We start from the raw sequence: 12,444 nt of genomic DNA, 5'->3' as shown, positions 1-12,444 counted from the left end.
GCACTTACAATTGCTATTTTCTGGTGTCTAATTACTGGTGTTATAAAAGGTGATATTATTACACAGTTCTTACGTTCAGAAATATCCTGCAAACTTAGTGCTGTTACACGTGTGTGCAGTAAATGCCTACATTATAGTTATGTAGACGTATGTAGACTATAACATAGCCACTGGAAACACGAGCAAGGAATTGGCCATTAAAATGTTTGTGTTATTTAAGCTTAGGGTGTACAGAGCTGTAAAGAATACATATCATACATCAGTGGGAAACATTAAGTAGTTATGACTGCATAGGTTCCCAGAATAAAATGCAAGACTCATTAGAAGCTGTAGTGAAGTGATAAAGCAGCAGAAAGTATACAAATACAGACCAATAATTCATCTCAAAAGGGAGCAGGGGGAATGTGTGTGGTCAGATAACCCAGACAGATATTTTGTGTTTTAACTGAATTACCAATAAATTGGTGAATTACGCAGACCCTGGAAGGAGATATTTGGGTACGTTTCAGTTTTCAGCCAGAGCAGATACAAGCTCCCCCGTTTCCATCACACTAGCTCTGTCAAACATCGTGTAGCGGCTGTTCTCCGCTTGAAAGCTAGAGAGATTCAGAGAGCGTGATGCAAACAAAAACAGGGGTTTTTTGGCCGCCCGGTAAATTGCCTCTCGTTTTCAGGTGCTGTCCTGGAGGGGGCCACTTAATTACATTATTTACGCGAGAGCGCGAGGGCCGTGAAACTGTATACTCTGTTTACACACCGCCGCTCCTCAGCTGAATCCTCAGCCAGGGTCCCTCACCCCCCCCCCCCCCCCCCAGCTGGCGGCTGCTTTATGTTTGATCCATGAGGCTGTAAGTCAGGGCTGAGCACTGTATGAATACGATTGGAAATTCACAGCTTCCTTGTGGCCAGGAGCACGTAAACAGACCTCTCACGTGGACCTCCCTTCCATTCCTGCTTCTCTGTGATATTTTACCGGGAAGCAAGCAAGCAAATCATTTTAAAATAGTCAAAGCAATTATTTTAACGAAGTCTTAACAAAACGAAACGTGCCCCATTTTGTAAGCGTTTGGTTTAGAAACATACAAAGGAAGAATAGAACGACTGTGGTTCTTATAGCACAGGTATAAATAGACGTATCTAAATAGACGGGCAGAATTCAGACAGAATTGGTCCTGTTTGCTTGCTGTATTTTTAGCGTTCTGGAACATTGTCGTTGTTTTTTTTCCTCCCTGCTTTTGGCTGTGGTGGTAATTGTGTGCTGGCTATAGACAGCGCAGGAGCAGACAGTGTGGTTTGAAGGCAGCCCATTGATGAGCTCTGAAATAAGAGCTACATCCATACAGAGTGGCTTTACAACAATACAGTACTGGAGATAAACGGCAGAGTAGCATAGTAGTAAGGAGCAGGGCTCGTAACCCAAAGGTTTCTGGTTCAATTCCCTGCTGGGGCATTGCTGCTGTACCCGGCAAGGCTCTTAACACACAGTTGCCTCAGTAAATATCCAGCTGTATAAATGGATAAAACTGTAACCTATGTAAGTCGCTCTGGATAAGAGCGCCTGCTAAATGACAATAATGTAAAGTAATGCAAACTGATTAGAGCCCTTACAGTCAGTGACCAATGGAGTGCTGTTAATTGAGTTTAATGGCCAGTGAGGCTGATGTGGCATGCTGGCCTAACCGTATGGCCAAGCAATGTTCTGAACCCATTCACTTCCCTCTCCCTCATCATCCCCTGAACACAAGAGTGGTGCAGGCTGTCAGCTCCTCTTAGAAAGTTCCGGGCAAAAGGTGTTTCAGCGGTGTGCTGTCTTTAATGCGTTTTCCATTAGGCGTTCCAGTAACTCACGCTGGATACAGTGCGTCCGCATTACGGCTCCTGTGACTCATTATGGCTGATGCGTTTTTAGGTGTTGGATCCGGAGCTGGAGGTGGCCGACCACGCCTTCCCCCCCGCCTCCACCCAGCCCTCCTCGCTCAAGATCCAGGTAGGTCTTCATCTTCTCCTCCTCATCCTCCTCCTCCTCCCCCTCATCCTCTCAGCAGTGCATAACAACACGATGTCTGTGAGATTCCACAGGCCTGGGGCGTGCGGTTTGTCACCAGCCAGCACACTCTGTATTTGACACCGCTCCTTCCATTCAGATTTACTATATTCTTGTAGCTTGTAGCATCAGTTAGCAATGTCACTAGAACGCTGAAGAGGCTCCGTTGCTGGTGTCAGTGGCATGTCGCAGCCCCTCTGTCTGTGCTTTTCGGGCGGGGCAGTGTTGTCTGTGATGCAAGCTTCCCCTCTCCTCCGGCTTTGCAGGATAAAGAGATCCGGGCTGTGTTCCTGTGGCTGTTCGCGCAGCTGCTCCAGGGCTACCGCTGGTGTCTGCATATCATTCGCATCCACCCGGAACCCGTCATCCGCTTCCACAAGGTACTGTGAAGGCACAGCGCGAGGGTCCAACGAGCACAGCACCCCAGAATCACCGCCTGCCCTCCAGCACGACAGAGGGACCCTCAGTGCCGTACTCATTTCTGTCGTGTTGGCTGTGCATTGGAAGTGTAAAATGTCCGACATGAGAAATGAGCCCAGCGCTCCAGTTTACATTTTAAGTGCTTCCTCTGAGTTCAGCAAATATGTCATAAGGTCAAAGGAGATGTGGACCACCTCATTTTAGTTTTCAGATGTTCATCTCTATAAAAAAAAAATTGGGTCACAAACAATTGGACTATTGTTGCTGATAGAAAATCTTTGAAAAATGTACTGCTCTACATTCTCTCTCTGTATCATCGTTTCAGTTTCGTTTTGTCAGCCCTTAAAATAAGGTGTGACCAAGAAATGATAATGAAAGTTAATTGTTAAAATTGTTGTCTGTGGCCGAGCGAATAGGGGCGAATAGTTATAATTCCGTGATATTGCAACAGATGAAGAGGAGCCTTATACTGTGCTTGTTGCTAACACCACCCCCGCAGGCTGCATTTCTGGGCCAGCGGGCGCTGACCGAGGACGATTTCCTCATGAAGGTTCTGGATGGGATGGCCTTTGCCGGCTTCGTGTCGGAGAGAGGGCCTCCGTACCGATCCATCGACCTCTTCGATGAGGTGAGGGGCTCCCGCCCAGTCGTTTTGCACGTCCTTGACTGTCGCCTGACCGCTTCGTAATGGAAGAGCGGGAGCACTGTGAAACTCCGGTGGGGAAATACTAAAAATAAACAAAATGGAGCCCCTCCCCCCAGTGAAGTCAATGTTTGCTTGGACATGTATTTGAAATGTTATGTCAACTCTGTGTCACTAGTAGAATTTAGTACTGTATTCATTATCAGGGCCACTTAACTGCAGGGCCACAGTCCAGCAGGTTTACCATCTCTCCTTATACTCTTAAAACTTTTAACGGAGGAAGGAAGCTATGTTGGGTCGGTTAAGATGATGGATTAAGTGTCTGGCTGGAAGAGAAGCCTGCAGACACTGTGGTCCTCCTCCTCAAAATCCTAGCATTCTTTGCATTAAGCAGTTCTAGCCAAATGGAACTTAAGAGTAGTGAGGGATGTGTGTAATGGCACTGAACCAGTTCTGTAAATATGACATATTGTCATGTGGCACATGTGCGAGGAACTGCAGTTTCCAGCGAAGCGTGTTCACCGCCCGGCCCGCAGCGTGCTAACTCCCGTCTGCTCTCTCTCCCTCCGTCCCTCCCTCCTCTACACACCCCCCGCCCCCCCCCCCCCCCCCCCCCCACCCCCTTCCTTCACAGCTCGTCGCCAACCAAGTGGAGCGCATCCGTCTGGAAGAGGGGAACCCGCACAAAGTGATGAACCACATCAGAGAGCTGGCGGAGCAGCTCTTCAAAAACGTACGTGCTTTTTTCCCCCTCCCCGGGCTGTTTCCCAGAGCTGCCCGCCCTGCTCCTGCCTCCACACCCCGCAGGACTGATCTCCCCTTCCCTCCCCTGTGTCTCACCGCTGAGAGAGCTCGCTGCTTCAGTCTCCCGGGATATCTACTGTCCAGGGCTGCTTTTTTTATTGGATACTAACTCGGCTTAGTTTCCATAAAAAAGAGCGGAGGCCTGGCTCATTAATGAGGCCTACCTCCTGCACCTGCTCACCGACTGTCTCACATAAAGCAGCCTCTTTAAAGGGGACCTTTTCCCAGTTGGGTTTTGAGGTTATTTGACCAATAAAAAGCCCCGTGTGTGGATATTCAGTTCAGATGCGACTTGTTGCTTTGTTTATAGACCTGTTGTTGGGGTTGTCCAGGAGCGGGGAAAATGTCAAACATGGATAAGATGCTACTTCAATCAGGGCCTGGTTTGGCTGACTTTTACAGGCTTGTGTATTGAATGGGATTTTGATGTGAAAGGAAGCAGAACGGCTTGTCTCCGATGTAAAGCGAGTCTGTGATCTCTCTGGAACGAGGTTTTTCAACGCGTCTTAAACTTGTGTATTTTCACATTTGCTGCACGTGTCAGCACCCCTTCTGCAGCAGGTTAGCTGTTAGCATGTTAACTAGCAGAAGGCGGGGGCTTCTCTTACCGGCTCAAACAACGCATGATAAAACGGTGCCTGTAAGATCTGTCAGGGTTCAGCCGGCAGAGTGCCATGGTGCCTCTGTACATGTGCGGGCTGTCAGGATCTGAGAACAGTACATCACCGAGCTGCTGAGAGAATGCCAGTGCCAGAGAGACAGGGCAGAGACACAGGACTTGGCCTGAGATCAGCTAAAGAGAGACTCGCACCCTGGCACCAGAAGGACACTTCGACCTTGCGCGCAGGACAGGACAGGACAGTCCAGCAAACTTGGCACATCCTCCATGCTTTAACAGCCTGCTGCTGGTGCTGGAGGCGTTGTTGGAGTTGGGTATTGCACATGGAGTATCAAATAAAGGCCTGTATTTGTTTTCTCTAAAGGCTTGGCTCACAATAAGCGTGATTCTTTTATTAGTGATTTTCACTGCTGTCTCATTTGAAGCATAGTAGCTGAGGAACTACCAGTGCGACCAACACCAAACTCCAGATCTCCAGTTTGTCTGATCCAGGTTCACCTCAGGCTGTGTAGAGGGTATCTTGGGTTGTTTTATTTCGTGCTCAGTAAAACCAGCAAAGAAGAAGTGCTGTTTCCCTGCTGTGGGTCACGATGCTTGTTAGGAGATCAGCTGGGCAGATTTAAACACAGTATGAAACAAACTTATTTTACCTCTTCTGTTTGTTTGTTGGCTAGCAAAATGGAAAAAGAAGTAACACAAAACAGGAACAGAAAGAGTCAGTGGGTTTCTCCTTCCTCAAACAGTGGCGACATTTCCCTGATAACCCACTAACCCACTGTTAATTGCTGTTGATTCTGTTTGTGTACATGTTGTGTTAGACTGCAACTGATAGACCCCTGGATAACGGTATTGCCTGATTGATTTGTCTAATCCTTCCAGTGGGAACTTGTAAGAAGGAAAACTGTGTTTCACTGGGGAGTGAATATAGGGTTGCGCAAAAAACCTGTCCTCATGAGTGAGGGAGGGAGAGCCCTAACGGAGCCCCTCTGTGTGATCGTTCCAGGAGAACCCGTACCCGGCGGTGGCCATGCACAAGGTGCAGAGGCCCACGGACGGGTCGCATCTGCGCCTCCACCAGACCACCTTCCCCCACCTGGACGAGGTCACGGTGCAGCTGTTCATCGACCATGCTGCCGCCAAGCTCAAGACGGCGCCACCCGTCGTCAAGGCAGAGATGAAGTGCATGGTGCCGTCCGGGCCACCTCTGGGTGGGTACTGAAGACTGAGTCTGTTCTGTTCTGACAGGCGGGTCTAGGCTACCCTGTTCAAGGAGGGACATGATCTGTGGATTGTGGCATTAGAAATTAGGATGTGATTTTTTGCAGGGTTCTCTCCCGCTATATAACCACTAAAATTCTAGCAGCCGTGAGGCTTCTTGCAACAGAAAAGCCCTGTACACCATGTTTACCTGGATAAGCCTGAGTCATTTAGTAACAATTGAGGCATGTGAGACTGAACGCAATTAAGGATTGAGCTAAATTTAGTCACACGCTCAGTTTCGAAATGAATTCAAGTTTCGGTGGCGCTGCAAGGTTGACTAACAGCGAGTTGGTGGCCTTGGGCCCTTGCAGACGACTTCGTAGACAAGAATGGAAACGTGCTGGCCAACAGCGCGCGGAGGCTGGAGGTGGTCCGCAACTGCATCACTTACATCTTCGAGAACAAGTTGCTGGAGGCCAAGAAGGTGAGCGCGGCCAAGGCCGTGCGGTCGAGCTCGCTCACGCCTCGGCTCGGCGGTCTTAAGCACACTCACACATACCTCACACGTGTCACACTCTCTGATTCACAGAGGGGAGACTGTTAAACTGGTAATCATCTTAAAAAGCGGACCAGATGAATTGGTCTGAAAGGGTTCCTAGGATCTGAATAGTAGTGCCTGTATAATTGACTGTGTTAAATGCAGTATTATTCTGGTTTCTTTGTAAAGTGCCAGTGTATTCTAATGTTACGCACAAAGTGATGAACCACATCAGAGAGCTTTTAAACTAATGTTACAGTAGTTGACACTTCAATTTGTAACTGAAGATTAGAACCAAGACCCAGCCAGGAAATAGAACCAAATTTATATATATACCGAAACTAATATACCATCTATTTTTGCCCAGAGGCAATTTAAAAAAGAAAGTGATAAAGTGAATGTTATGGCTTTTAGCCCAGTTTCTTCTCAGCTGGAGCGGGAAGTGCTAATAGAATGTGTTGTGCGACCCCCCCCTCTCCCCCTAGCTGTTGCCGGCGGTACTGCGGGCCCTGAAGGGTCGGGCAGCCCGGCAGTGTCTGACGCAGGAGCTGAACTTGCATGTGCTGCAGAACCGGGCGGTGCTGGACGACCAGCAGTTCGACTATGTCGTGCGCATGATGAACTGCACGCTGCAGGTAAGCCCGGGGGCTCCAGAACGACTTACATAGGTTACAGTGTTTACATGTTATCCATTATTTGGATTATCCATTATATGGGTTCTGGGTTAAGTAGCATGCCAAGGGGTAGAACAGCAGTACCCCAGTGGGGAATCGAACCAGCAACCTTTTGGTTACGAGTCCTGCTCCCCACCACTATGCTATACTGCCGTCCCGTGTTGGGACCGGAACACAGTTATTGTGAGAATGTTATGAGAGATGCTGATTGAGTGATTTGTGGTGTGATGTCGTATTCCATTGAAGTGTGTGGGATGTGGACCTCTACATAACTGTGTACCAGTGTAGTACTGGGTGATATAAGGGAATAAGAAACGTACTGTTCTGCTGACCGTCATAGATCTCTCATGTCTACATTCCACTTTTCACAAGGAATATCTGCTTATCTTGTTTAGAGCTGCAAGCACTATAGAGAAAGAGGTGAGCTAGAGTGTGTTGAGAATGTTTCGTGGCCCCTCTCTTGACCCCGTGTTGTGGCCAGACTGCAAAAACACGGCCTTGATGTGATCAGCGTGACCCGTTATCCCACAGAGAGCGTGACGCATCTGCTCTCTTCTCTCGCCTCTGCTCAGGACTGCTCCCACATGGACGAACACGGAATTGCAGCGGCACTCCTGCCCCTGGTCACGGCCTTCTGCAGAGTATGTGCACAGCAGTCGCCGATCAGAGAGCGTTCATCTCCATTCAGACATTTACCGTAAAAGAAAAATTCTTTGTTTGCTTTAGGATATGACGTCACAGAGTTCAGCTCTTCCTCCGAGAATAAATTGATTATTTCAGGGAAGTGGCTTTCATGTTGTTGATGATCTCGATTTTGCTGTAGAAACTGGGAGCAGGCATCACGCAGTTCGCGTACAGCTGTGTGCAGGAGCACATGGTCTGGACCAACATGCAGTTCTGGGAGGCCATGTTCTACAGCGACGTGCAGAACCACATTCGAGCGCTGTACCTCGAGGTCAACGAGAATGAGCAGCCCATTCCTGTAAGAGCAACCGCAACACAAACAACTATAACAAAAAAAACTCCTCCTGCTAACTCATATTAGTTCACAGTACCTGTCCCTAAAAGGTATAGCACCATGGATGTGCTCCAATATGCTCCTCTCGTTACCCCTCTGTAAAATCTGAACAGGTGTTGTTCAGCTGCTGGTTCAAACCCCCTCTAGTGGTTTAGTGTTGTTACTACATCAGTCACTGGCCCAGTGTGAGTGGGGAAATAGGGGGACGATGCTTTGTCCAGGGCTACTCGGCCCAAAGCAGGTTTGAGCCTCCCAGTTCTTCCACAGAGGGGAGCGTTCCCTTACCCCTCTGACCCCCACCCCCCCGTCCCGCCCCGTTTCCCAGGAGGAGGAGGCCCGGTCTGCCCTGGAGATCGCCTCGGCGCAGCTCCGCCTGTGGCCCACCCTCTGCAAGGACAAGCAGCAGGAGCTGGTGCAGAAGGAGGAGAGCACGGTGTTCAGCCAGGCCATCCACTACGCCAACCGCATGAGCTACCTGCTGCTGCCGCTCGACACCAGCAAGAACCGGCTGCTGCGCAGCTCCGGCCTGGGAGACGTGGAGAGCGTCAGCAACAGCTACGTCACCAACAGGTACGTCACCAACAGCTATGCCACATACAGCAGCAGCGTCACTAACAGCAACGCCACCAACCTCAGCTTCATCAATAGCTGTGTCACCAGTAGGTACCAGACACCATCAGCCAGCGAGGGAGTGAAAAGCCGCACTAGGACATCACTGATAGGCAGCAATGTGGTGTAGTGGTGAGGAGCAGGGTTTGTAACCCAAAGGTTGCCAGTTCAATTCCCTGCATACTTTTGACTCTACAATTGACTCAGTAAATATCCATCTGTATAAATGGATAACATGTAAAAACTGTAACCTATATAAGTCGCTCTCGATAAGAGCATCTGCTAAATGACAATAATGTAATGATAACCATGTCAGTGTTGCCACTTTCAAAGCAGTGCCTTTGGCCACCATAATCAACCTGTCAAAGGCATAGCCTCACTGATACAGTGATCAGTAATTCACTTTAATCCTTTGGAACGACCGTTTGACTGGAGGGAGAAGGAGAGTCGTTTAGTTAATGTTTAAGTCGGCTGGTTGGGGGTGGGGGGCAGCAGCGTGGGATAATGAAGATCCCCTGGATTTAAGGGCTTAGGAGCAGTGGAGAGGGTCGCCGGCCGCGCAGCCAGGACACCTCTCCACTGCAGACCCCATTCACACGCCTGCCGAGGAGCATTGCTGACATTCCACTGCCTCTCCCAGCAGCCCCCTCCTCACTGCAGATGGGAGCATTTAAAGAGAACTGAAGAGCTTCTAACAGTTTACCTTACAGTCATTGTCTACTGTGTGCATCACATTAGAACTTCAGTCAATCTGAGGTTTTCTTGAAAAAGGGTTTTTTAAATTATTTAATAATGAACCTCAGGTAAAGTGTTTAGTTGGAGATTGTGAGCAGACACCAAGTCAGTGTCCTTAAAGGCCATTTTAGAAAGGCTGGCAGAGTTAAAACAAATCCTCTCTGTGGGTTTCTTCACCTCATGGAGTCACGCTAGACTTTAAAAACGCACTTTAAAGACTAACCTTTGTAAAGAAGCGCCCTGGGCATACAGGCGTTGGCGGTTTGAGTGCGCGAGCGCCCCGGTTCGCAAGCAGACCGTGCGTCAGTGGCCGCGGAATTGCGGCTCCTCATTCGCTGTCTCTCCCCCCCCCCCCGAAGCATCGCGGGCAGCATGGCGGAGAGCTACGACACGGAGAGCGGCTTCGAGGACGCCGAGAGCTCCGACGTGGCCAACTCGGTGGTGCGCTTCATCAACCGCTTCGTGGACAAGGTGTGCAACGAGAGCGGCGTGACCAACGAGCACCTGAAGTCCCTGCACATCATGATCCCAGGTAGGCCGGAAAGATCCAGAGATGCCACGCGGTCTGGTTAGAGCACTCCACTTTGGTTTCGCGCAGGCGCTACACCTCAGTGCTTCCTGTGAGAGCACACCTGTGTAAACGGGTCATAAGGTGTTTCAGGTGTAACACCTGAAAACACTAAAAAGTGCCCTCTATGTTAGCTGGTGTGTCTATTGGGGAAATAGACCATATAAATCAGTTCAAAGAACCTAGCAGGTCCAGTTGATATCAGCTGCCACCTTAAGTTCATGTTTACAATTTATCTTTCTTCAGATGCCTATAAATAAACGAGAAAGAAGTTGCTACACAACACTTCAGGCTGAAAATCTACTTTTATTATGAATCAGTCAGTACAAAGGTGATTTCATAAAGTTTTTCAGCCCCCGGTTGTTAATGGGTTTGCAGATGCCTTTATCTGGGGTTTTACAGTTTTACATATTTCACATTATGGAAATGGCTCATACAGCAGGGTTTGCAGCAGTATGTTACCTGGTATTCTGGCTTAGAAACCTCATGTTTTTTCACTCACTTACACGTTCTTCTCTCCACAGACATCGTCCAGATGCACATTGAGACGCTGGACGCAGTGCACAGAGAAAGTAAAAGACTGCCCCCTATTCAAAAGGTAACCAACTCGTATTTTTACCTAACACTGGACAAAGACGGGTAGAACACGGGCAAGGCCCCCCTCACCCCCCTCCCAGCAGCTCAGAGCCAGGCACGGCCTCAGGTACGTCTTTCTGACGGCATGGTGTTGCTGGCTGCGGGCTGAGCAGTGCATGCTGGGCCGTATGGCCCCCCCCAGTGACCCAGCTGACCTCGCTCAGCCCAGTGCTTTTTGCTTTCTGAGTGAAGGGTGACTCTGTTTTCGGGAGTTCTGCTCTCACTGTTGGACAGCGCTGCTGCTGGTGGCGTAGAGGGGGCCGAAACTGGAGGAAGGGGAGAAAAGCTGTTAAACGCAGTCCACTGTGTCAGACTGCTTTAAGCACAGATCTCACTGCAGTGATCCTCAGAGGGACTCATCTACGGAGTGAGAGTAGAGACAAAAAGTACAGAATTGCGTATTTTACTTTTTTGGATTTGTGTTTCCCGAACTTTTTTTGGTTTAAATGAACTGAATTTCATATGTGCTCTTTCAAGTCAATTCAAGTTTACATTCACCTTTTCTTCATGCATATTTAGCTTTTTAGAATTTGGTGTCAAAACACTTAAAGGTGCCTTTTTTCTAGGATAGTTGAAAATGGACAGTATTGAATACCACTCTAGCCATAGGTTAAAGTGTAATGATTCCTAGGTCTGAAGGAGGCAGTATTATCTCAGGTACCATACTCGTTGTGCTGTCTGTGTTTAGCTAGCTAAATCAAAGGCCTAGATATATTCCATGTTGCCCTTTTTCACTTGTTTATGTGATGTTGTGCTCCTAGGTATGCTGAACATATACTTACCTCTATGCCTGACCATAGGGTATCATAAGCAGACTATCAAAGTCAGTTTGTTATAAATAAAGTTAACTGTATGCTTTGGATTAGTTATAAAATACAGTAAGGTAACCATATGTTGTGTACAAAAAGGTAGCTGTATGTTATGTACTAGAATGTATCTAAAATGCTGAACACAATATTAGTTGTTGTAGTCCAAACCAATAACAGAAGTGTTGCCAGAGCCATGCTGAAATCTGATTTAACATTATTCCTAAAATTCCTTGAAAGTATATAAGCATATTTTATTTAATGTATAATGTACATATTGTTGTGTTAAATGGACTTTGTATTTACATGCTGGAAGTCTGGATAAGAGCTTTTGCTAAATGAGAAAATGGAAATGGAAATATGCATTTGGATTTATGTGCAATAAGAATAATGTTAAATTAGAATAGTTTGATTTAGGTTCTTCACAAGCTTTTTATTAAGGTAAGTTCATCAATGTTGTTATTATGTCTTAGTAATTCCTTGCAAGACTTATTATTTTTTCAAATAGGATTTCAAAACATATGAATATGAATTATAACTTAAAAGTAAGGTTTTTTAACTTGTGTTTTTGAAATCCAAACTGAAATGGTAAATAACAGACAGTTTTATAAGTTGAGTAGTAAAAGCTGCAAAATATAAGTTCAAATAATAAAATTATGTGTTATTTTCGGCACAGATCTCCTTTATATTCTGGATTATATTCACTTTTATATTCTGCTTTATCAAAACAACACTGTCTCCTGACACAAGTACTACATGAGTAACGAGTAATTAGTTAGTAGTAAGTAGATTTCCAAATGAATGTTGAGTTAGAAAGTTAGAACGCAGTTAAAAAGCTAATTAGTAACCTCGATTGTAGTTCCATTGTTGTGTGGGGAAAAATAAGACTTGAGTTTTATGTGATATTTTAGTGTATCTGATGTAAATATGACCAGGTATGCTTTGAAGCAGTCACTTGGCTCATTTTCATATCTTAACATCTTAATCCATGGAAAAATGCACTTTAGATTCATAGTGTAGATTTCCAGTGTCCCCGTTTTGCACTTTCAAGTAGAAGTACTGTATATTATCTCGCCAAGTACAGCTACAATTATTAATGCAAGTAACGATTGATCTGCACAGCCCTGTCC

At 47.1% G+C, this 12,444-nt stretch overlaps 1 protein-coding gene across 1 annotated transcript in view; it reads left to right on the top strand.

The window, feature by feature from the left end:
* The window catches only part of sbf1 (SET binding factor 1), a 63,921-nt gene that overhangs the window by 32,997 nt on the left and 18,480 nt on the right, over positions 1-12,444 (top strand). The window contains exons 10-21 of the mRNA XM_036517531.1: positions 1,910-1,987; positions 2,311-2,424; positions 2,964-3,092; positions 3,742-3,840; positions 5,534-5,738; positions 6,102-6,214; positions 6,754-6,903; positions 7,515-7,583; positions 7,766-7,924; positions 8,286-8,530; positions 9,664-9,836; positions 10,397-10,470. Of these exons, the coding sequence (XP_036373424.1) occupies positions 1,910-1,987; positions 2,311-2,424; positions 2,964-3,092; positions 3,742-3,840; positions 5,534-5,738; positions 6,102-6,214; positions 6,754-6,903; positions 7,515-7,583; positions 7,766-7,924; positions 8,286-8,530; positions 9,664-9,836; positions 10,397-10,470 (1,608 nt within the window). The remainder of the gene's footprint in view (positions 1-1,909; positions 1,988-2,310; positions 2,425-2,963; positions 3,093-3,741; positions 3,841-5,533; positions 5,739-6,101; positions 6,215-6,753; positions 6,904-7,514; positions 7,584-7,765; positions 7,925-8,285; positions 8,531-9,663; positions 9,837-10,396; positions 10,471-12,444) is intronic.

The sequence above is a fragment of the Megalops cyprinoides genome, chromosome 23, assembly GCF_013368585.1.
Source record: "Megalops cyprinoides isolate fMegCyp1 chromosome 23, fMegCyp1.pri, whole genome shotgun sequence".
Taxonomy (NCBI): domain Eukaryota; kingdom Metazoa; phylum Chordata; class Actinopteri; order Elopiformes; family Megalopidae; genus Megalops; species Megalops cyprinoides.
This window is presented reverse-complemented; position numbering and strand designations above follow the sequence as displayed.